At 34.0% G+C, this 27,364-nt stretch overlaps 1 protein-coding gene across 1 annotated transcript; it reads right to left on the bottom strand.

Annotated features, from left to right (window-relative positions):
* Positions 1-830: 830 nt before the first annotated feature.
* On the bottom strand, positions 831-4,223 carry LOC139839941 (peptide methionine sulfoxide reductase-like). The gene is made up of 2 exons (XM_071830156.1): positions 3,660-4,223; positions 831-1,097 (listed from the first exon to the last, which is right to left on the bottom strand). Exons 1-2 carry the CDS (start codon positions 4,185-4,187, stop codon positions 846-848), a joined length of 780 nt encoding a protein of 259 aa, XP_071686257.1. The 5' UTR covers positions 4,188-4,223; the 3' UTR covers positions 831-845.
* Positions 4,224-27,364: the final 23,141 nt, after the last annotated feature.

The following is a 27,364-nucleotide window of genomic DNA, read 5'->3' as shown; positions in this document are numbered from 1 at the left end:
TCTTTGACAAATGCTCAAAAAAAATTCCAACAAACATCTCACTACAGACGTTTGTCATGCCACATAGGCGTGGATAAAGGCACAAAAGTTAGTGTAATCCATGGTCTAAGTGGTGTGATGACATGATTTTTCATTGTAAATTTGAAAGTCGTAATTAGACTGTGAAATTATGAATGAATTAATTTTAGTGTCCATTTTTAATATCTTTTATTTCTAATATATTGTATATTCGTTGTTGATTGATATCCTGCCACTTGACTAACTCGAACTGTAGTATCGTCATCGGAACACTTGAATTTGTTCTTGCCCTTTTTATTCTTTTCACTTCGGAAGATAACATTAAAGACGTGGCTAGCGTATTTGGCAAGGTTATGCACGAGGCGAACTGGCAATTTTTTATTTTAATTTTTTGAGACGGCTATTCCAGGTTGTATTCATGGCTGTGGAAGCTACAACAGATGACACGGTTAACAAGTGTTTTTTGGGCTTCGGTTGAGGAGTTAAAAGGGTCTACTTTCTTTAGAGTGGTTATTGATGACGGTTTCCCCTCGGAGATGATAGCACATGTGAATCGGGTTGTGCTTCTCATCTCGGAGTCGATTAAACCTTTTGATGGTGTTTATTTAGTGCATGTTGATGATGATGCTACCAACTCCACCTTGGCTGTCTTGGGTCAATCGAGGCCTTTGGGTGATGCGGGTGTCGATTCATCTTTTACGAAAGGTCTTGCAGAGCAAATTATATAAACTAATAAAGCTCTTAACATACAACCCACAAAGCAATTACACATAAGAAAACCATTATACATTATTATGACTGAAGTATACGGGTACAAATACACAAACTTAGCCGTAGCAACGAATAGGGTCATTGCAACCTTTCTCGGCAGATTGTTTATACCCAGATCGACCGCCTTTTGCAAGATACTGCTGATGGTACTCTTCCGCCCTATAGAACTTCTTTGCAGGAAGAATCTCTGTTACGATTGTTCGGTTCAATTTTTTCTGGTGTCTCTCCTTTGACTCTAAAGCTGCTTTCTCTTGTTCAGGTGTGTAGAAATATATCCCAGATCGGTATTGTGTTCCTACATCATTCCCCTGCACATATAAATATCAAAATTTTAGAATGTCACCGTACCCAAAATACATATTCTACTGAACAAAGATCTCGTAAGTATCCACTAGATTACTAGTGTTAAAATAACCCAAGTGTGTGTTTTATACAGTGGAATATAAACTCCAAATCAAGGTTGCAACAATCTCTACTCGGGCCGAGTAGAACTCGGTCAAGAATTTTTAGGTAGTACTCAGCAACTCGGGGAGTACTCAAGACTCAAGAGTACTCGGATGTTGACCAAGTTTGACTTTGACCAAGTTTTAACAATTTTCGAGTAATCACGAGTTTTGGCCCAGTTTGACCGAGTACTCGCCGAGTTGAAAAAACCGAGTACTTGCCGAGTAATTCCGAGTTCTACAACACTGCTCCAGATTCGTTTGAGTTTAAGACTTTAGTCTTTCCAAATATATCATAAAATTAAGCACAACTGGACAAGCAACTCTGTGTTGTTTGTTTTTTAAGATGTTTTTGTCTGAGGATCTTCGGACCATGCTTATTTTTATGTCTGCAAAATAACTTAATCTTAACACTTGAAGCACATAAGTCTGCGAGATTGCAGACAGAATATTAGTTTATCTTAAGTCTTCAGAAAAACAAACAATCTGCAGTATAAGTGTAAAACGTCTCGCGGGCATAAGACATAATAAGGTCTGCAGACCGAGAAACAAACGAAACCTAAGTTATGTGTATACGCAACTTTGCATAAATGTCAAATGTAGTAATAATTCTAGAGAGTGTAGAGACTGTGGATCGAAATTCTGTTAGAAATTGTTAACAAAAGTTTATAAAATTTATATATATCCGTATACGACGTTTACTTCTCAAATCAAGGTAGTCTTGTGTCAGGAAAGCGCTCACTAAATCCTATTCATAATGTGGGACAACCATTGGTTTGATTGTTCACGATGAGCCTTGAAATAGAGCATCCAGAAACAGAGATGCTTCAAATAATAATAACAAACCTTCTACCCAATTTACATTTATCGACATCGACGTTTACTAACATGATTCTATCTCCCAAAAACCCAAAAAATTACGGATACGGGTAAAAAGAATAATTTTAACAATCGCCGAGCAAAGAGTATATCTAAACTATCTACAGAGACTCAAAGAATGCGTATATGTGTTCACTTTGGATGGTTTTGTAAATATTGGTGACAATACTAGAATAACTGGTTGCATGAATCATAATTCCATATCATCAAGTAATCGTTAATTTAGCACATAATATTAAGAAAATGATGTAATTTATACAGTGACGACAAACTTGATGCCGGTACATACATTGTAATTCTCTTAAGATTATATCAAGTCTAATAATGAAAATGAATCTAACTATCGGTCATTAGGTCCTACTTCAAACAGATTACCCTGTAAAAAGGAGAATTTAAAATCAGCAAGAAGAAAATGTTTATGATTTTTATGTTATTAAGACAATTTTCTATGCTTAGTTTAAGCTACGAAATAACAAGATCAGATCCAGATACAATGTTTGCAAATATAAGTGTAACAACTAACAAGTATCCATAAGCAAGGTTGCAAAATTCGCTATTCGGAGATTAATCGGTCGGGACTTTCGAAAGATTAATCGGCAATTCGGGGATTAATCGGATTGTAGTTTATACATTGAAATATTAAATTTAAAAAACTATATGTGTAAATTTAGAAAATAAAATTATAAATATAAAAATAAACTTTAACATAATTGTATAAAATTGTTCATTTTGCTCCAAAATTATAAAGTTCTAGTTTAAATTCATGTTAAAATGGTAACCATTTTTGACTTCGACCGACTTTGGTTATTAAATTCGATTTTGACCCATCAATTGACGTTGACCGTTTAATTAAACGGATTTTTGAAAATCAGAACGGATTGCTCTTAAAAGTGATTAATCGGAGATTAATCGTCGAGTAATCGGCTTTTTTACAACACTGCCATAAGATTTATAGACAGTTTAGTAGCAGCAATAAAAGTAAGCTTCTTTAAGTGTTCACATGATTCAACAGCCTTGAAATATAGCTTCCTAATATATAGATTATAGACGCATAGTAACTTTTTTATGCAGAACCTCAAAAATCAATTTCATAGTCCAACAAGTGATACTTACCACAACTACTAGTGTTGTAAGATGGCAAAAGAGAAAAGTAAAATGACAATTCTCGCACTCAAATTTACAATTAAGCAAGCTAAGCCAACCAATAAATCAACAGTAAAATCTACAAAAACGTTAAAAAAGTTCCTATAAACTTACTTTTATTCGCACGTTAAAAGGACCATAAGTTCAATAATACTCTTTAAAGTAAGTTCTTATGGTTATGTACATGGAGCTTTTCATTGTATGTTACCATTTTACGAACAAATTTAAATAATCAGTCCTTTTAAATGAAACTTATGTTACCCTATTGTGAGTTTTTTGAGACTTTCAATACCTTTTTCCCTAATTTGGTCATAAATTAAACAACCCATAAATTTTTTTTTTTTTTTACTAAAGTTCAATAGTTGAACCTAATTTACCCAATTTCAATATAAATAAATAACTAACCTGACGGTTAAGTGTAGTAGGATCGTGTCTGTCCCAAAAACAATCAAGCAAACTCTCAAAGCTACAATTTTTCGGGTCATACTGAACCCGAACAACCTCCGAATGATTAGTAGTCCCAGAACAAACATCATTATAACTCGGATTATCCGAAAACCCTTGAGTATAACCAACTTCAGTTTTAGTAACACCCGGAACTCTTTGAAACGCCAATTCAACACCCCAAAAACACCCAGCACCAAATTGCGCAAACTGTTGGCCGGGTGCAGGAACATCATCGTCAGGTCCTTGTGCGATTGGTGATTGGTTTGATGGTGAATCGGTGGGGGTGCGTGTACCGAATCCGAACCGGGTTAACCAAGACATGGTTTTGGGGGTGGATTGATGACGTACGATGAGGGGTTTTGTAGGGAAGGTGAAGGGAGTGGGTTGGGGTTTTAGGTGGGAGGATATGGTGAGGAGAGGGAGAGATACTGCGGCGACGGCAGTGGTTGTAGCGGCGGTGATGGTGGTTGTTTTGAGGAGGAGCATTTTTGAGTTTATTTATTATAGTGTGGGATAGGACGTGACGTGTTGGTTTGATGGCCTTTTTTTTTTGTTGTTTGTTTACATTCTAGAAGTTTCCAATGAATGAATGAACCAATCTTGGAGGACAAGTCACGCGAAAACACTAGGTCAAATCGAGTAATCTCGTCAACACCCAACTCCCAATTTTTGATTCTTAGCGAGTTGCGATTTGTTTCTTGCATTTTGAAATAGTGTAATTAACCAATTTTTTCTTTACAAGCAGCCATAACATACCCTTTCAAATCGCAAGAAACAAATTGCATCTCGCAAGAGTTAAATGGTGAGTTGTGTGTCGCCGAAATTACCGAAATTACCGATTATTTATGTAATTCAATGTATCTATTCTTCTTTCTAAAAAGTCAACTCACACAAAACATGGCACGATATTCCTTCCAGAAATGTTATCTGCAACATGATCATAATTAGTATTGATTATGGGGATTACCTTGCAATATTGTATGTACCAAATGATGAGCGGAATCAATGTTGAGCAATTGATGGTCTATTCATATAGTTTGACGTTCTAAGCTATTATAGTGTTTTTTTCAACTTTTTACCTTTTTTCTTAACAAAAAAAAAAAAAAAAAAAAAAAATATTTAATTCGTAAATAAAGTTTATATGCAATTGACTTCAAGTATCAAATGGGACTGGATAATATGTTACACCGTAACATGTAAATATGTAAAGAGGCATAAGAATAATTGAATTGGTGGAAGGAGAAAAAAAAAAGGTTAACACGTGTACATGGGACTATGGGAGATGGGGATGGTCAAAATCGTATGAAGTGTGAAGATAAGTTGCGAGACGTGTTGCATGTAGTTTCCGAGTAATCTTCTTCTTATCCCCTCAGTCAACTAATGCGCTAATTTATCCAAGAAACATATACTAGTATATACTATACTAGTAGTATTAACCCCAATGGGTTGGCTTGGTGGTAGGATGCTTGGAAAGTTCCAAAGGGACCCAAGTTCAATCCTCACTTGCTACACTTTGGGGGGCTTGCCTTTCAAAAAAAAAAAAAAAAAAAAAAAAAAAAAAAAAACTATACTAGTAGTATTATATATGTTGAAATTATCGTTTGTTTTCCTAGACATTGCTAAATTTGATTAAACTAATCTCAAAGAAACATGGCCACTAACACAAAGATTATATCGTTTTTTTTACTGCGATAATGTAAGGGATAGTTTGATGATTAACGACCTAAACTTTGATATTACTTTCATGTGTATTTTTACCTGAAACAACAATTTTAAACAAATATTCTTCTACAATCAATATTAGGAGTTGACCAAAAAAGTTGCATCTATGTTCCGATTCTATTTAATAGCCAGCGACTAGAAGAATATGACCCATTATGGGACAGAAAATGCATTACATACGTTTGAGTTCCCGGTGGTTCATTAATTTGACCATAAACTAGAGCCACTTTTGATTATAGGATGTTACAAATTATCTGTTCAATTCCATAAGTAGATAAGAATAATATGTTTTATGCTTTTACATTATACATGTAAGAAAAAAGATAGATGAAAAGTAAGGATTAAACTAAAACGTTAATAAAAGTATATGATATATGTGACAATCATTTTTTAAATGTATACGAGTACTATTTTTTATTTTTTTATTTTTTTTGGGAAAGACAAGGCTCCCAAAGTTTAATTAAACCTTGGGTTCCTTTAGAGATTTCTAAGCACCTAACCACTAAGTCATCCCTTGGGTTACTATTTTTTATCTTTAAACAATATATTTGAGACCAATGAGTATAGATTTTAAAGTTAGATAGTGTGCCTGTTGATGGAAAATCGTGTGTACTTTTATCAAAACAAATTAACGCAGCGGATAGTTAAAATAATAATCTTTTATTATTTTATGAACAAAATTTAACAAGATTAAATTTTCACTTATTTAATGAAACATGCGCACGATTAATCTTTCCCAATGATTCAGTTACACCATAATAATTGTCATGAATATAAAACAACAAAGGAGGAGTTGACGATATACCTTTCTTGGAGAAATTGATGAGACGGAGAGAAACTTACGATCAAAAGTATGACCGTCTCTTTGGATAGTCCACACTACACTTCAAAAAACCGTCAATGGATGCTAGTCCAAACCCAAGTAATATTAATCAACCTTTGGTTAATATTATGAAATCAAAATTTTTAGTTCATCGAAAGAAGAATGAGAGATAAATTACTCCGTAATATGGTACAATATATATAGATATTTTATTTTAATATTTCGCCCGTGAATCTTTTAAAATAACCCGTGAATCTATATTTCTCAAATACTTCAGGGGTATGTTATGTAACTTATAATTAATAATTTCTATAATGTCGCTTTCATGTGAATAGTAAATTAATTAATTTGGATTCATTTACTATTCATATGAATAGTAAATTAATTAATTTCGATTTACTATTTTGTTACTTGAATAATATATATACATCATATATATATTTTATTTGACGTCTCGGTGTATATGTGTGTGACCCCGAAAGCTCAAATGATGTTGGCCATATAGTTATATGTTGTACCTTGCACATTAATCCTACAGACTCCCACTTGTGCATGGCACAACACCAAGTAACTATACAAACAATGGTAAGCGTCTAGCAACACGTCATTGTCCCCAAATTCACGTGAGGGTAGTTTCTCGAAACTGTTTATGGTAAGTGTTAAATGTCATTCGTCCTTTTGTTTCAGATACTTTAGTTAAACTTGAGATACTGATCATCGGTCATTCTCATTTGTTTAACAATTTTGTTTCTCGATCTTAAAACTGAATTAGATCACCAAATTAATTAAGTATCATCTTAATTACATCTGGGTGCGGCCATACAAATATCTTATTCATTCATCGAGGAGCTCAAAAGTATCTAACTCCAAACATTTTAGAGGAACAAATCCTATATTGCATACACGTGTCTATCACGATCTTTACATTATACCCAATAATGGCCTTTATAACAGCCTTATTCAGGACAGCGTTTAACCATATCAAAGTACAATGCTACACTCATCAAGACGGGTGTGCATCTCAAGTCTAAGGACACAAAGACATAATCACTAAAAGATTCACTACTGACTACGATCCATGTAGTGACATCTCATGGTTGGGTCATTCCAATATTCATCATCAATGAATACATATGAATTTTGGTCTCAACAAGTTAACTATTCATCATCAATGAATATAACCAAAATTTCACATTAATCTTAATTCCATAACGTGACCGATTATGGAGATTTTGAATAATCAACAATTATTCATGGATTAAACATGCTAATATAGAACACAGTGATATAAATGAAAACGATCATACAAACTATATATCAATTCATTAATATAAAACTGCTTAATGTTCCAAAAATATCCAAATACTAAATTACAAATTAAAAAGATCAGCAGCATAACGAAGTCCAATACTACTAGCATGATCATCATGCTTGTTGTGTGTCATGGGCTTCGTGAACGGGTCAGCCACATTATCATCTGTATGAACCTTAAGAATACTAATATCATTCCTCTCAACGACTTCTTGAATGTAGTCAAACTTTCGAAGAATGTGTCTGCTACCTTTACGTACACGTGATTCTTTTGCAAGTATAATAGCACTTGAATTATCACAGTACATTTCCATAGGGGATTCAATGCTGGGAACTACTCCGAGTTCAGCAATAAACTTCCTAATCCAGACAGCTTCTTGAGCAGCTTCTGAGGCGGCAATGTATTCTGCTTCCGTTGTAGACTGTGCAACTGTGCTCTGCTTTGAGCTTCTCCAATCAACTGCTCCGCCATTCATGACAAAGACATACCCTGACTGGGATCAAGAATTATCTCGATCAGTTTGGAAACTAGCATCTGTATAACATCTAATACTCAACTCTTCTTCCAAACCACCGTAAACCAAGAACATATCTTTAGTTCTCCGCAAATATTTAAGAATGCTCTTAATAGCAATCCAATGTTCTTCACCTGGATTCTGTTGATAACGACTCGCCAAACTCAAAGCTAACGAGACATCAGGTCTAGTACATAACATGACATACATAATGGATCCTATAGCCGATCATACGGAACACATTTCATTCGTCTTATCTCATCAGGTGTGATAAGACTTTGAGACTTGCTTAAGGTTATGCCCTTTTGCATGGGCAATGCTCCGCGCTTGGAATTTTGCATGTTAAATCTTCGCAAGATTTTGTCAATGTATGTACTTTAACTCAAACCAATAAGCCTTTTGGATTTATTTCTATAGATCCTGATTCCTAGAATATACTTAGCTTCTCCAAGATCTTTCATGGCAAAACATTTTCCAAGCCAAGATTTGACATCTTGCAAAGTTGGAATGTCATTTCCAATAAGTAGTATGTCATCAACATACAAGATCAAAAAGACAACTTTGCTCCCACTAGCTCTAATGTAAACACAAGGCTCATATTGGTTTTGAGAAATACCAAACTCTTTGATTTTCTGATCAAACTTAAGATTCCAGCTCCTGGATACTTGCTTTAATCCATAAATGGATTTTAGAAGCTTGCATACTTTAGTAGGATGCTTAGGATTCACAAACCCTTCCGGCTGAACCATATATACGTCCTCGCTTAGGTCGCCATTTAGGAAAGCGGTTTTGACATCCATTTTCCATATTTCATAATCATGAAAAGCAGCTATGGCAATAAGTATCCTAATTGATTTAATGCTCGCGACCGGTGAAAAAGTTTCCTCATAATCAATTCCTTGAGTTTGAGTATAACCTTTTGCCACCAACCTAAAATGTCCCGTTCATATTGATTATAAATGTTCCATATTAATTGATTTCGTCGCGAGGTTTTGACCTCTATATGAGACATTTTTCAAAGACTGCATTCATTTTTAAAACAACCATAACCTTTATTTTATCGATAAAGGTTTAAAAAGCATTACGTAGATTATCAAGTAATGATAATCTAAAAAATACCGTTTACACACGACTATTACATAATGGTTTACAATAAGAATATATTACATCAAAAATAAGTTTCTTGAATGCAGTTTTAACATAATATCATACAAGCATGGACTCCAAATCTTGTCCTTATTTTAGTATGCAACAGCGGAAGCTCTTAATAATCACCTGAGAATAAACATGCTTAAAACGCCAGCAAAAATGTTGGTGAGTTATAGGTTTAACCTATATATTATCAAATCATAATAATAGACCACAAGATTTCATATTTCAATATACATCCCATACATAGAGATAAAATTCATTCATATGGTGAACACCTGGTAACCGACATTAACAAGATGCATATAAGAATATCCTCTATCATTCCGGGAAATCCTTCGGACATGATAAAAACGAATTCGAAGTACTAAAGCATCTGGTACTTTGGATGGGGTTCGTTAGGCCCAATAGATCTATCTTTAGGATTCGCGTCAATTAGTAGATCGGTTTACTAATTCTTAGGTTACCAAGCAAAAGGGGCATATTCGGCTTCGATCATTCACCCATATAATGTAGTTTCAATTACTTGTGTCTATTTCGTAAAACATTTATAAAACTGCATGTATTCTCATCCCAAAATATTAGATTTTAAAAGTGGGACTATAACTCACTTTCACAGATTTTTACTTCGTCGGGAAGTAAGACTTGACCACTGGTCGATTCAAGAACCTATAACAAATATGTACATATATATCAAAACATGTTCAAAATATATTTACAACACTTTTAATACATTTTGATGTTTTAAGTTTATTAAGTCAGTTGTCCTCGTTAGTAACCTACAACTAGTTGTCCATAGTTAGATGTACAGAAATAAATTGATATATATTATCTTGAATCAATCCACGACCCAGTGTATACACGTCTCAGGCTAGATCACAACTCAAAGTATATATATTTTTGGAATCAACCTCAACCCTGTATAGCTAACTCCAACATTACTGCATATAGAGTGTCTATGTTTGTTCCAAATAATATATATAGATGGGTCGATATGATATGTCAAAACATTTGCATACGTGTCTATGGTATCCCAAGATTACATAATATATTAGAATACATGTATAATACAATATAAGTTAGCTAGGATATGATTAATATAAATTTGTTACCAATTTTCACGTAGCTACAACAAGTAAAAATATCCAATCTTGTTTTACCCATAACTTCTTCGTTTTAAATCCGTTTTGAGTGTTTCAAGTTGCTATGGTTTCATATTGAACTTAAGTTTATGAATATAAACATAAAAAGTATAAGTTTATAGTCAGAAATAAAGGTTACAAGTCGTTTTTGTAAAGGTAGTCATTTCAGTCGAAAGAACGACGTTTAAATGACCATTTTGGAAAACATACTTCCACTTTGAGTTTAACCATGATTTTTGGATATAGTTTCATGTTCATAAGAAAAATCATTTTCCCAGAAGAACAACTTTTAAATCAAGGTTTATCATAGTTTTTAATTAACTAACCCAAAACAGCCCGCGGTGTTACTACGACGGCGTATATCCGGTTTTTCGTGTTTTTCGGTTTTAAATCATTAAGTTAGCATATCATATAGATATAGAACATGTGTTTAGTTGATTTTAAAAGTCAAGTTAGAAGGATTAACTTTTGTTTGTGAACAAGTTTAGAATTAACTAAACTACGTTCTAGTGATTTCAAGTTTAAACCTTCGAATAAGGTAGTTTTATATATATATGAATCGAATGATGTTATGAACATCATTACTACCTCAGGTTTTGTGGATAAACCTACTGGAAATGAGAAAAATAGATCTAGCTTCAAAGGATCCTTGGATGGCTTGAAAGTTCTTGAAGCAGAATCATGACACGAAAACAAGTTCAAGTAAGATTTCCACTCGAAATAAGATTGTTATAGTTATAGAAATTGAATCAAAGTTTGAATATGAGTATTATGTTGTATTAGAAAGATATCTTACTGTAAATAAGAAAGATTTTTTGAGGTTGGATGATTACTTTACAAGATTGGAAGTAAGCTAGCAAACTTGGAAGTATTTTTGATTTTATGAATCTAGAACTTATAGAATTTATGAAGAACACTTAGAACTTGAAGATAGAAATTGAGAGAGATTAATTAGATGAAGAAAATTGAAGAATGAAAGTGTTTGTAGGTGTTTTTGGTCGTTGGTATATGGATTAGATATAAAGGATGTGTAGTTTTGTTTACTTGTAAATAAGTCATGAATGATTACTAATATTTTTGTAATTTTATGAGATATTTCATGCTAGTTGCCAAATGATGGTTCCCACATGTTTTAGGTGACTCACATGGGCTACTAAGAGCTGATCAATGGAGTGTATATACCAATAGTACATACATCTAAAAGATGTGTATTGTACGAGTACGAATACGAGTGCATACGAGTAGATGTGTTGATGAAACTGAACGAGGATGTAATTGTAAGCATTTTTGTTAAGTAGAAGTATTTTGATAAGTGTCTTGAAGTCTTTCAAAAGTGTATGAATACATATTAAAACACTACATGTATATACATTTTAACTGAGTCGTTAAGTCATCGTTAGTCGTTACATGTAAATGTTGATTTGAAACCTTTAAGTTAACGATCTTGTTAAATGTTGTTAACCCAATGTTTATTATATCTAATGAGATGTTAAATTATTGTATTATCATGATATTATGATATATTAATATATCTTAATATGATATATATACATTTAAATGTCGTTACAACGATAATCGTTACATATATGTCTCGTTTCGAAATCCTAAAGTTAGTGGTCTAGTTTTTATGTGACGATTGCTCTAAATCTATATGGACGAACACGCCATTCATCAATTTCATTGCGAGGTATTTGACCTCTATATGATATGTTTTGTAAACATTGCATTCTTTTGAAAAGGCACACCATAAATGAATATTTAAATCAAAGATTTTCGACATCTGATGATTTCTACATATAGACAATCACCGTAATATAATAGTTTACAATGATACTTCCGTTGACAATGCAGTCAAAATAAGATACATGGTGATGATTTGGTGAATGCAACGTTTCCTTGATAAATATGTCATGTAAGACTCTATGCACATAGCTTGTCTAACATATAAGCAAACAGTGGAAGACTTCTAGAAACCTGAGAATAAACATGCTAACAAGTGTCAACACAAAGGTTGGTGAGTTCATAGTTTTAGTGTTTCACATAATCTGTATATAATGGTGGACCACAAGATTTCAGTTGTTTCATCCAGAAACGTTTATCAAAATATTCTACAAGATTGAGCACCCTGGTAACTAAACTTAACGTATATATAATTTGTACCCTTTGTATAATCATCTTAATAATACACGGAAACCAACGTGTACGCTTCTCAAATAGCATACTTCCGTTAAAAGGCTAGCGCTCTAGCTCGGACGGGGATATCAAGCCCTATGGATCCATATACTACTACTCGCGCCCACCAGTTCTTATAACTGGCAGTTACTAGTTACCAAAGCTAAGGGATTATCGGTTCAAACTCAGTGTAGAATTTAGTATGTACTTGTATCCATTGCGTTTAAAATAAAATGCATGTATTCTCAGCCCAAAAATATATATTGCAAAAGCAATTAAAAGGGGAGAAAATGAAACTCACCTTAGCAGCACATAAAGTTGTTCATCGTAATGTGACCGAAACTCGGATTACCAAATAATCGTAGATCTCAACGTATCAATATTGAGATTCAATATTGCAGGAAAGTACGTAGACGCAACAGAGATGATAAACACTAGGTTTGACTTGCGAACAAAACCCTCGAACAATACCCATAACCTCCTTAGTAATAACCCATATTTTCCTTAGCTCTATCCCGCTCGAAAACTCATTTTGAAATTTTTTGGCCATAACCTCGTCGTAATATTTTATGTAAAATACTAATAATAACGGTAACGATATCTGATAATACTAATAATAATAAGATTAATATTATTAATCTTAATAATAATAATAATAATAATAATAATAATAATAATAATAATAATAATAATAATAATAATAATACAGAGATAGATAGAAAAGGAAATGAAAAACTGAAACGAACTCGTGCGAATTTATAGATGTGGCCAGATTTCAGACCCCATGCGATCGCATGGTTTCTGTGTGTAATGGCCATGCGATCGCATGGCCTAGGATTCTAGCTCACATTTTCTTAACTTTTTGCTTGTCGACATGTTTTTATATAATAGATATAATATATTTAATTTAAATAATTAATTATATATTATATTAAATTCATGTGCATAGTTGATTAATAATTTTAGTTCCGATAAGTCGTACGTCATCACTCGACTTATGTCCCGGTTCCTCGAACGCATTTTCGTACGCTTAGAAAACTTGCATTTTACGTTTCGTGTCACGTACCTTTGTCAAAATATAGCCTTAAATTATCCCTAAATTATATCACTCGAAGTATATCTTAAACTTTCGAGTATTTTGGTCATTTACTTTTATAAATCATCGTCTCGTTATATACATGTACATATATACATTTTCATTTAAAAATAGTGTTTTTACTGTAGCAAAGTTACTGTAGCAAAGTTTTTTTACTGTAGCAAATAGTGATTTTCGAAAACACTGTAGCTTTTCGGGTACTGTAGCAATTCGAAAATACTGTAGCAAATTAGTGTTTTACTGGTTCATCTTAAACGTTTTAGTTAACTTATCGAAATATCAATCAGATAATCAAACCAATAAGGTTAATGCACAGTATCATTTTCATAACATTTTGTTACTTTTCAAGTTATAGTATATATATGTATCTATTTACATATAATTGTTCGCGAATCGTTGAGAAAAATCGAAGGGTATTTGAATAGTTTAAAATTTTGAGATTCAACTTCATAGACTTTGCTTATCGTGTCGGAAACGTTAAAGATTAAGTTTAAGTTTGGTCAAAAATTTCTGGGTCATCATAGTACCTCCCCGTTAAAGAAATTTCGACCCGAAATTTAAGTGAGGTCATCATGGCTAACAATAAAAATGTTTTCATGACGAATATGTGTTGATAAATAGAATTTTTATCACCGTTGAATAATATGGATAAAACAATCCAATTACTCAAAGCGTATGAGGGAAGTTATCGTAATAGAGTGAAATGGAGAATAGAGATGCGTCTTATCTCTTGACGTAGTAACGATTGATTTCCGGAATTTAAGGAATAGAGAATCTTCATTATCTAAATAAGATTTGATTCTTCAGAATTTGCGGAAATTAGGATTTTCTTTGATTAAATGTGTAATCTGCCTCGATTGCTATGTCTGATATTTCGCTATAAATTGACCTCTTCCGTTTCATTTATTTTCACCACTCCTATTATCTTTTCCCTTATTTTATACTTCCAAAAGATTGTGAAATGCTTCATCCAGTTCTGATTCTTGATATACTCCTAACTTTCATATCTGTCATTCTTCTTTTTCATCTACCACCAGAGGAAGTTATTTTCTTCTATCACTACCTTGGGGTTATAGTGTTTTTCATTCTCCCATGTCTTTATATTGCTATACGCATTGATATACACGGTTTGTAAATTTATGTGTTTTTATCGGGCTTTTTATTCTCCGTTATATTTCGAAGCTTCATGCTTTCGTTCTCTCTTCCCGCCTTCAAGTCAAGCGAATAATGGTCCAGAATTCGTAGGTATGGATTTTGAAATGAACATAGTTAATGTTCTAAGAAGGGAATTGTAAAGGCACGATCTTGATTTGTAAAATTACTAGAATATCCGGAAAAGACCGAATCATCAAAAAATATATTTTCTTGATATATTTAGAGATTATATAGAATGAAAGAGCTATGTAACATGGTTCATGATGAGGGTGGGATCTGTGAACCTTTATCACGTTCTATTAGAAACTCAGCATGACTTACTGTAATATAATCACGTTGATCAAGTGTCATTATATTATACTAATTCATGCTTCAGTTCCCAACACTACTTCAAAACATTCATATTTTAAACTTGAAGGTTTCAGAATTTAGAAACTAAAATAGTTTCTTTTATGATGTAATACAGATAGCACGAAGAGGTAATGATTTCAGATAAGAATGGTTTAGAAAAAATATCTTCAGAAATATGGAGGATATTTATAATGGAAGATACGATAATATCTTAGAATATTTAAGATAAGTTGACAATGAAGAATATTGTCCGCAAAGGTTTTAGAGTAAGGAGCAAGGTATTCGTTAATGACTTCAGCAGACACTGAATCATTTGGATTCTTTGAAGGCAGGTTCAGTCTTTGTGATTTATCCACAACCTCCTTCATACTTTGCTCAATCCGTTTTCCAGTTCCAAACCTTCTCTTTTTCTCAGCTTTACCACCATACTATTCTTTATCATCAAACTTTTGACTGTTAAGGTCGTTTACAGTTTTTGCTGCTTCATCAGCATTGTTCTAATTTCAGAGAACTAGTTCATAGTTTGGGATGTTTTTCAGAAACTTCACATTCGAAGTATGTAAGTCTAGAAGATAGACATTATATGTATATATATAACTGTTGGCGTAGAATTGCTACGAAATTCGAAATACTGATTGCTAATTCCCGATAATTGATATGGCAATTATCGTTAGAAGATGTAGACGAGTATATGATAGGGTTTTAATGATTATAATGATTTTTCGGAGGGTCAAGGATCAATGAAGTTGTTGGTAAATTTACTGCTAATGTGGTGGAACATAAAAGGTTCCCCAGTAACAAAAACGTATATGTCAAAGTTACAATAAGGTTAATCTTGAAAATTCGAAGTTAACTGGTTGGAAGTGTGATAAAACTGAATACTTTGAAAAGGGATTGCAAGATTATTTTCGTTAAAAACAATGTTGAAGGATCTTGCACAGTTTTGAAGTCAAAGTATTGCTTTGAAAGATGTAAGGATCTAAGAATGATGTCACCGGTTCAGAGTTATGACTTGGATTCTAATCTGTCAATATCAGAATATGTAATTGAATTTGTATGAAAAAGATTGTATATCGTTGTGAGCTTTGTTAAAAAATTTTGAATCAAAGTTGTACAGTGTAGCATATTAATTGCGAACTTAAATATTTCTCGGGTATTACCTACCCGTTAAAGATTTCACAAGTAATATTTTATACCAAAGAATTTTTCATTACAGTCTTTATGAAAATATATGAATGTATATTTTCTTCAGATGTAATACAGATTTAATGAGTTAATATTATATTAAGCTCATTTGATTTTCGGCTTGACTTAGAAATAAATAATCTCTAAAATATTAGAGATTACATAATCTTTGCGGAGTATTTCGCTAATGTAATCAATACTTCATTATTTATTCTTATTGATATTCCTCGGTGAAGGATGTTGGTACTCGTGGAATTTTTTTTGTGAACCTTACAAGGCACAGATGACGTTTTCTGGAAAGTTTCGAGTACATAAAAAATGAAAATGTAAAATCAATTATGTAATTGAATAATACACTTGGTTTATTATAAAATGGAATTCATTAAGTTGAAATAGAGATTGTAGTTAACGAAGGTTAAGTTGTTAACAAAGGATGTACATCATAGCATGTTAGTAATATGAATTTAACGAGCAATATTTACCCTTTTTTTCAATTCATACATAATTGCTTAGTACGAAATAATTTATGATAGTTTTAAAATTTATATATATAAGATATACATATAAATTCTTTAGAGGAATTGAGTTAATACTTCATAACTCATTGATACAATATACTCGTTGTTGACTCGTATTGATGTCCACGGTACTTTCTTGAACTGGCAGAGCTTGTGATGTGAGAGGCGATGTTGACAGCACTGACTGTGCTGGTGAGGCTAAGGGTACTGTTGATGTTGTTGGTAAAACAAGTCTAGCTTGTACCTTACGCACCATTCTTGTCAGGGTTTCTACTCTTCTTTCTATCATTTTGGTTCACTCATCTGATTTATGGTTAGGGCTAGAATAGATAATCTCTAAGATTATAGATTATGTAATCGCCGTAAGATATTTATCCGATGAAGTTATGAATCAATACTTCATCATTTATTGTTATTGGTACTCCTTGGTACCTATGGTGAGTATGATGTCGATATCCGAAGTACAGTTTTTTTTTTTTAGATGTGATATTGAGGTGTGAGATGCGGATGTGGTTGTTGGTGGTGGTAATGATACTGTTGGTGTTGATGATGGTGGTACTGGTTATGCTGCTGGTGCTGCTACTGGTGTTTGTAATCCTTGCACCATATTCTCCAAAGCCACTACCCGAGCGCGAAGCTCGTTGACTTCTTTTATTATACTGGGATGATTGGCGGTTCGAACAAGCGGATGAATAAGATTTAGAATATTGGATATTACGTAGTCGTTGCGAGCTGTTCTGGAAATGAGGGTGAAAATGGTGTTACGAACGGGTTCGCCGGTAAGTGCTTCAGGTTCTTCGCCAAGAGGTGAATGTGGTGGATGGAAGGGATCGCCTTCTTCTTGTCTCCAATAATTAAGTAGATTACGAACCCATCCCCAATTCAACCAAAATAGATGATGGCTAATTGGTTGATCCATTCCGGTTACGCTGCTTTCGGAGCTCGAATGGAAATCCATATCGGAATAGCTGTCGGAATCTAAGGAATTTGAACTAGATACAGGATCCATTTTGTGTAATCAAAGAAAAGATTTTTGGAATGAAATAGATTATAGGACTAATTTGGTACTCCTCAATACATAGTTTACATATGTATTTATAATACCAGATTCCCATAAGTTAAGGAGGATTTTACGGAAGATGTCAGGCAAAGTTTATTGTAATAGATATACCAAGATATGAATTTTGTCTATACTATCTATGCAATCAATGCAATAAGACGCGTTTAGACTTAAGATGATAGACAGGTAATTTCCGACAAGAAATGATAAGCAAAACTTTTGACATGCAGACACGGTCGAAGTCCAGACTTACGAATGTATCCTAACAACTATCAGTTAGACACACTAATGCAAGACCTGGTTCACTAGGACCAACGCTCTGATACCAACTGTGACTATCGCTCTAAATCCATATGGACGAACACGTCATTCATCGATTTCATTGCGAGGTATTTGACCTCTATATGATATGTTTTGTAAAATTGCATTCTTTTGAAAAGGCACACCATAAATGAATATTTAAATCAAAGGTTTTCGACATCTAATGATTTCTACATATAGACAATCACCGTAATATAATAGTTTACAATGATACTTCCGTTGAAAATGCAGTCAAAATAAGATACATGGTGATGATTTGGTGAATGCAACGTTTCCTTGATAAATATGTCATGTAAGACTCCATGCACATAGCTTGTCTAACATATAAGCAAACAGCGGAAGACTTCTAGAAACCTGAGAATAAACATGCTAATAAGTGTCAACACAAAGGTTGGTGAGTTCATAGTTTTAGTGTTTCACATAATCTGTATATAAAGGTGGACCACAAGATTTTAGTTGTTTCATCCAGAAACGTTTATCAAAATATTCTACAAGATTGAGCACCCTGGTAACTAAACTTAACATATATATAATTTGTACCCTTTGTATAATCATCTTAATAATACACGCAAACAAACGTGTACGCTTCTCAAATAGCATACGTCCGTTAAAAGGCTAGCGCTCTAGCTCGGACGGGGATATCAAGCCCTATGGATCCATATACTACTACTCGCGCCCACCAGTTCTTATAACTGGCAGTTACTAGTTACCAAAGCTAAGGGATTTTCGGTTCAAACTCAGTGTAGAATTTAGTATGTACTTGTATCCATTGCGTTTAAAATAAAATGCATGTATTCTCAGCCCAAAAATATATATTGCAAAAGCAATTAAAAAGGGAGCAAATGAAACTCACCTTAGCAGCACATAAAGTTGTTCATCGTAATGTGACCGAAACTCGGATTACCAAATAATCGTAGATCTCAACGTATCAATATTGAGATTCAATATTGCAGGAAAGTACATAGACGCAACAGAGATGATAAACACTAGGTTTGACTTGCGAACAAAACTCTCGAACAATACCCATAACCTCCTTAGTAATAACCCATATTTTCCTTAGCTCTATCCCGCTCGAAAACTCATTTTGAAATTGTTTGGCCATAACCTCGTCGTAATATTTTATGTAAAATACTAATAATAACGGTAACGATATCTGATAATACTAATAATAATAAGATTAATATTATTAATCTTAATTATAATAATAATAATAATAATAATAAAAATAATAATAATAATAATAATAATAATAATAATAATAATAATAATATAAATAATAATAATAATAATAATACAGAGATAGATAGAAAAGGAAATGAAAAACTGAAACGAACTCGTGCGAATTTATAGATGTGGCCAGATTTCAGACCCCATGCGATCGCATGGTTTCTGTGTGTAATGGCCATGCGATCGCATGGCCTAGGATTCTAGCTCACATTTTCTTAACTTTTTGCTTGTCGACATGCTTTTATATAATATATATAATATATTTAATTTAAATAATTAATTATATATTATATTAAATTCATGTGCATAGTTGATTAATAATTTTAGTTCCGATAAGTCGTACGTCATCACTCGACTTATGTCCCGGTTCCTCGAACGCATTTTTGTACGCTTAGAAAACTTGCATTTTACGTTTCATGTCACGTACCTTTGTCAAAATATAGCCTTAAACTATCCCTAAATTATATCACTCGAAGTATATCTTAAACTTTCGAGTATTTTGGTCATTTACTTCTATAAATCATCATCTCGTTATATACATATACATATATACATTTTCATTTTAAAATAGTGTTTTACTGTAGAAAAGTTTTTTACTGTAGCAAATAGTGATTTTCGAAAACACTGTAGCTTTTCGGGTACTGTAGCAATTCGAAAATACTGTAGCAAATTAGTGTTTTACTGGTTCATCTTAAACGTTTTAGTTAACTTATCTAAATATCAATCAGATAATCAAACCAATAAGGTTAATGCACAGTATCATTTTCATAACACTTTGTTACGTTTTCAAGTTATAGTATATATATTTATCTATTTACATATAATTGTTCGCGAATCGTTGAGAAAAATCGAAGGGTATTTGAATAGTTTAAAATTTTGAGATTCAACTTCATAGACTTTGCTTATCGTGTCGGAAACGTTAAAGATTAAGTTTAAATTTGGTCAGAAATTTCCGGGTCATCACAGTACCTCCCCGTTAAAGAAATTTCGTCCCGAAATTTGAGTGAGGTCGTCATGGCTAACAATAAAAATGTTTTCATGACGAATATGTGTTGATAAATAGAATTTTTATCACCGTTGAATAATATGGATAAAACATTCCAATTACTCAAAGCGTATGAGGGAAGTTATCGTAATAGAGTGAAATGGAGAATAGAGATGCGTCTTATCTCTTGACATAGTAACGATTGATTTCCGGAATTTAAGGAATAGAGAATCTTCATTATCTAAATAAGATTTGATTCTTCAGAATTTGCGGAAATTAGGATTTTCTTTGATTAAATGTGTAATCTGCCTTGATTACATATGTAGTTCATTGTTAATATACATAATGACATGTTTACTTATCATTTATCATGATTAAACATAGTGTAACAATATGTTAATATGATTCATATGTAGTTAGTAAGACGTTGTTATAACGATGATCGTTATATATATCGTTTCAAGTTTCTTAATTCAATAACTCAATTTTATGTATATAACTCATTGTTAAAATACCTAATGAGATACTTACTTATCATAGTATCATGTTAACTATATATATAATCATATATATGTCATCATATAGTTTTTACAAGTTTTAACGTTCGTGAATCACCGGTCAACTTGGGTGGTCAATTGTCTATATGAAACCTATTTCAATTAATCAAGTCTTAACAAATTTGATTGCTTAACATGTTGGAAACACTTAATCATGTAAATATCAATTTCATTTAATATATATAAACATGGAAAAGTTCGGGTCACTACAGTACCTACCCGTTAAATAAATTTCGTCCCAAAATTTTAAGAAGTTGGAGGTGTTGACGTATCTTCTGGAAATAAGTGCGGGTATTTCTTCTTCATCTAATCTTCTCATTCCCAGGTGAACTCGGGTCCTCTACGAGCATTCCATCGAACCTTAATAATTGGTATCTTGTTTTGTTTAAGTCTTTTAACCTCACGATCCATTATTTCGACGGGTTCTTCGATGAATTGAAGTTTTTCGTTGATTTGGATTTTGTCTAACGGAATAGTGAGATCTTCTTTAGCAAAACATTTCTTCAAATTCGAGACGTGGAAAGTGTTATGTACAGCCGCGAGTTATTGAGGTAACTCAAGTGGTAAGTTACTGGTCCGACACGATCAATAATCTTGAATGGTCCAATATACCTTGGATTTAATTTCCCTCGTTTACCAAATCGAACAACGCCTTTCCAAGGTGCAACCTTAACCATGACCATCTCTCCAATTTCAAATTCTATATCTTTTCTTTTAATGTCGGCGCAGCTCTTTTGTCGACTTTGGGCGGTTTTCAACCGTTGTTGAATTTGGATGATCTTCTCTATAGTTTCTTGTATTATCTCCGGACCCGTAATCTGTCTATCCCCCACTTCACTCCAACAAATCGGAGACCTACACTTTCTAATATAAAGTGCTTCAAACGGCGCCATCTCAATGCTTGAACGGTAGCTGTTGTTGTAGGAAAATTCTGCTAATGGTAGATGTCAATCCCAACTGTTTCCGAAATCAATAACACATGCTCGTAGCATGTCTTCAAGCGTTTGTATCGTCCTTTCGCTCTGCCCATCTGTTTGTGGATGATAAGCAGTACTCATGTCTAGACGAGTTCCTAATGCTTGCTGTAATGTCTGCCAGAATCTTGAAATAAATCTGCCATCCCTATCAGAGATAATAGAGATTGGTATTCCATGTCTGGAGATGACTTCCTTAAAATACAGTCGTGCTAACTTCTCCATCTTGTCATCTTCTCTTATTGGCAGGAAGTGTGCTGATTTGGTGAGACGATCAACTATTACCCAAATAGTATCAAAACCACTTGCAGTCCTTGGCAATTTAGTGATGAAATCCATGGTAATATTTTCCCATTTCCATTCCGAGATTTCGGGTTATTGAAGTAGACCTGATGGTTTCTGATGCTCCGCTTTAACCTTAGAACACGTCAAACATTCTCCTACATATTTAGCAACATCGACTTTCATACCTGGCCACCAAAAATGTTTCTTGAGATCCTTGTACATCTTCCCCGTTCCAGGATGTATTGAGTATCTGGTTTTATGAGCTTCTCTAAGTACCATTTCTCTCATATCTCTAAATTTTGGTACCCAAATTCTTTTAGCCCTACACCGGGTTCTGTCTTCCCGAATATTAAGATGCTTCTCCGATCCTTTGGGTATTTCATCCTTTAAATTTTTCTCTTTTAAAACTCCTTGTTGCGCCTCCTTTATTTGAGTAGTAAGGTTAGTGTAAATCATTATATTCATAGCTTTTACTCGAATGGGTTCTCTGTCCTTTCTACTCAAGGCGTCGGCTACCACATTTGCCTTCCCCGGGTGGTAACGAATCTCAAAGTCGTAATCATTCAACAATTCAATCCACCTACGCTACCTCATATTCAGTTGTTTCTGATTAAATATGTGTTGAAGACTTTTGTGGTTGGTATATATAATACTTTTGACCCCATATAAGTAGTGCCTCCAAGTCTTTAATGCAAAAACAACCGCGCCTAATTCCAAATCATGTGTCGTATAATTCTGTTCGTGAATCTTCAATTGTCTAGATGCATAAGCAATTACTTTTGTTCGTTGCATTAATACACAACCGAGACCTTGCTTTGAGGCGTCACAATATATCACAAAATCATCATTCTCTTCAGGTAATGACAATATAGGTGCCGTAGTTAACTTTTTCTTTAACAATTGAAATGCTTTCTCTTGTTCATCTTTCCATTCAAATTTCTTCCCTTTATGCGTTAATGCAGTGAAGGATTTTGCTATTCTGGAAAAGTCTTGGATGAACCTTCTGTAGTAACCAGCTAGTTCTAAAAACTGGCGTATGTGTTTCGGAGTTTTCGGGATTTCCCACTTTTCAACGGTTTCAATCTTTGCTGGATCCACCTGAATACCTTCTTTGTTCACTATGTGACCGAGGAATTGAACTTCTTCCAACCAAAATGCACACTTTGAAAACTTAGCTTACAGTTTTTCTTTTCTCAGCAACTCTAGCACTTTTCTCAAACGTTCTTCGTGCTCTTGATCATTCTTCGAGTAAATAAGTATGTCATCGATAAAAACAATGACAAACTTGTCAAGATATGGCCCACACACTTGGTTCATGAGGTCCATGAACACAGCTGGTGCATTATTCAATCCAAACGGCATAACCATAAACTCGTAATGACCGTAACGCGTCCTAAAAGTAGTCTTTGGAATATTATCCTCCTTCACTCGCATTTGGTGATATCCAGAACGTAAATCGATCTTCGAATAAATAGACGAGCCTTGTAGTTGATCAAATAAGTCATCGATTCTCGGTAGTGGGTAGCGGTTCTTGATGGTAAGTTTGTTCAACTCTCGGTAGTCGATACACAACCTGGATGTACCATCTTTCTTCTTGACAAACAAAACAGGATCTCCCCATGGTGATGTGCTTGGTCGAATGAAACCATGCTCTAAAAGTTCCTGTAACTGACTTTGTAATTCTTTCATTTTGCCGGGTGCGAGTCTGTATAGATCACGAGCTATTGGTGCAGCTCCTGGTACAAGGTCTATTTGAAATTCAACGGATCGATGTGGAGGTAATCCCGGTAATTCTTTCGAAAATACATCGGGAAATTATTTTGCGACGGGAAAATCACTGATGTTCTTTTCTTCAGGTTTAACTTCCTCGATGTGTGCTAAAATGATGTAACAACCTTTTCTTATTAGTTTTTGCGCCTTCAAACTACTAATAAGATTTAATTTCGCGTTGTTCTTTTCTCCGCACACCATTAAAGGTTTTCCTTTTTCACGCATAATGCGAATGGCATTTTTGTAACAAACAACCTATGCTCTCACCTTTTTCAACCAGTTCATGCCAATTATTACATCAAAACTCCCTAACTCGACTGGTATTAAATCAATTTTAAACGTTTCATCCCCCAGTTTAATTTCTCTCTCCCGACATGTATTATCTGCTGAAATTAATTTACCGTTTGCTAATTCGAGTAAAAATTTACTATCCAAAGGCGTCAATGGGCAACTTAATTTAGCACAAAATTCTCTACTCATATAGCTTCTATCTGAACCCGAATCAAATAAAACATAAGCAGATTTATCGTCAATAAGAAACGTACCTGTAACAAGCTCCGGGTCTTCCTGTGCTTCTGCCGCATTAATATTGAAAACTCTTTCACGGCCCTGCCCATTAGTATTCCCCTGATTCGGGCAATTTCTAATAATGTGGCTCGGTTTTCCACATTTATAACAAACAGCGTTGGTATTACTTGCTCCGACACTATTCATTTCGGCATTACTTGTTCCGACATTATGTGTTCCTTTAGTTCTGTTAAACTTTGGTCCATAGACCTCACACTTTGTCGCGCTATGACCATTTATTTTACACATGTTGCAAAATGTCGTGCAAAACCCCTGATGATTTTCTTCACACCTATGACATGGCTGTTTTTGGTTTTTGTTGTCGTTGTTGTTATTGAGGTTGTTGTTGGGATTGTTATTGTTGTTGAAACGGTTGTTGTAGTTGTTGTTGTTGGGATGTTTGTTGTAGTTATTGTTAGGATTGCGGTTATTATTGCGATTGTTGTTGCGGTTGTTGGGATAGTTGTTGCGATTGTGGTTGTAATTGTTGTTGTTGTTGTACTGGTGACTCTTGTCACCGTTTTCCTCCCACTTCCTCTTGAGTTATTTCGTGTTGGCTTCTTCGGCCGCCTGCTCTTTAATTCTTCCCTCAATCTGATTTATGAGTTTATGAGCCATTCGACTTGCCTTCTGTATAGAAGCGGGCTCATGTGAACTCACATCTTCTTGAATCCTTACTGGTAACCCTTTTACAAATGCGTCGATCTTCTCTTCTTCATCTTCGAATGCTCCCGGACACAATAGGCACAACTCTGTGAATCGTCGTTCATATGTGGTAATGTCGAACCCTTGTGTTTGTAACTCTCTAAGTTATGCCTTGAGTTTATTGACTTCGTTTCTAGGACGGTACTGTTCGTTCATCAATTGCTTGAATGCCGACCACGGTAGTGCGTAAGCAGCATTTTGTCCTACCTGTTCAAGATAGGTGTTCCACCACGTTAACGTAGTACCTGTGAAGGTATGCGTAGCGTACTTAACTTTTTCCTCTTCAGTACACTTACTTATGGCAAACACTGATTCGACTTTCTCGGTCCACCGTTTCAATCCAATTGGTCCTTCGGTTCCATCAAATTCTAAAGGTTTGCAGGCAGTGAATTCTTTGTAGGAGCATCCTACACGATTTCTTGCTTCGTTAGCTGCATTGCTAGATTCAGAGTTATTGTTGGTATGTAGCGCAGTCTGTACTGCGGTTATGTTTGCAGCAAGAAAGGTACGAAATTCCTCTTCGCTCATATTCATGGTGTGTCGAGTAGTCAGTGCCATTTCCTTCAAAATAGCCAACTGAATCGAGTTAATCATACAGAATATTAAGATTAGTCAATAGTATTTCGTAGCATAATATGAACTCATTTATAAAAGCTTTTTCTTCATATTAGCGTTTTATAAGTTTAAATTCGGGTACTACCTACCCGTTAAGTTCATACTTAGTAGCTAATATACAATTCAACTACTACAATTCCATATGGAAAATTGATTATAATAATATATCACATATAAATATTCTTCAAACTTACAACTTCGCTATATTACATATAACATGAAATATAGTACACTTTGATACAGGACAGTTTTGAAGATAAACCTAGTTAATACGCAAGTTGTTCAGCAAAGGAAATAAAGACACGTAATTCATAAGTCCAGAAATAAGCCATGCATTCTGGTTTTACTAAGACGAATTCCCATCCTTGGTCTTGTGGAAAATAACCATTATGACCATTGGCTAGGCAGCATGTTGTAATGTCGTCAAAAGGACGAGGGTTTCGTAATGTCCAACAGCCCCGTAATAATCTAAAAACCTTGTTTCTCACCCCAACTACTGAATCCGTCACTTGTGGGAAGGTTTTATTTAAAAGTTTCAATCCGATGTTTTTTTTCTCACTTTGGTAAGAAGCGAACATCACTAACCCGTAAGCATAACATGCTTCTTTATGTTGCATGTTAGAAGCTCTTTCTAATTCACGAAATCCTATGTTGGGATATGTTGAGTCAAAATAGGTTCTTAACCCGTAGTGTAAAATTGCATTTGGGTTCCTCGCATTTAACGCTTTAAAGAAAACACGACGTAACTTACGGTCTCCCCAATGTGATATACCACACCTTTCAAAGGCAAGCCTTTTATAAACTAAGGCATTTCTGGAAAGTCTTTCAAATGTTTGACAAGTTAATTTTGCCATAATTAATTGTGCTGATGAATTCTGACCGACTCTAGATAAGGTTTCCTCAATCATATCCTCTGGTAGATCTTCTAAAATATTCGGTTGTCTACCCTTAACGTCCATTTTATTTTTATACTGTAAAATAGACAAGGATTAGATTCGTAAAATATAATTAACAAACAATACAAGCAATTTTTACATAGAACATAAAAGTACAAGCACACTACAATACATATAATACACAACATGATTACAACCCTCTAATCTGAATCACTGGTTTCTTATTCTTCGGACTTGGTTCTTTTTCCTAATTTTCTAGGAATATATGGTGTTCCTCTAATACGAGCCGTCGTTTTCCATAATGGTTTAGAAAAACCTGGTGGTTTAGAGGTTCCCGGGTCATTGTTACATTTTAGGAAATACGGATGTTGCCGATACATATAAGGTTCATCGGGGTTGGAATCGGGTTTCTTTATTTTTATACCTTTTCCCTTATTATTTTCTTTCGCTTTATTAAATTGGGTCGAGGTAATTTCTATAACATCATCGGAATCCTCATCGGGATCCGATTCATCGGAAAATTGGTAATCTTCCCAATATTTTGCTTCCTCGGCGGAAACAC

The sequence above is a fragment of the Rutidosis leptorrhynchoides genome, chromosome 4 (genome assembly GCF_046630445.1).
Source record: "Rutidosis leptorrhynchoides isolate AG116_Rl617_1_P2 chromosome 4, CSIRO_AGI_Rlap_v1, whole genome shotgun sequence".
Classification (NCBI taxonomy): Eukaryota; Viridiplantae; Streptophyta; class Magnoliopsida; order Asterales; family Asteraceae; genus Rutidosis; species Rutidosis leptorrhynchoides.
The sequence above is the reverse complement of the archived record's forward strand: the minus strand, read 5'-3'. Positions and strand labels throughout refer to the sequence as shown.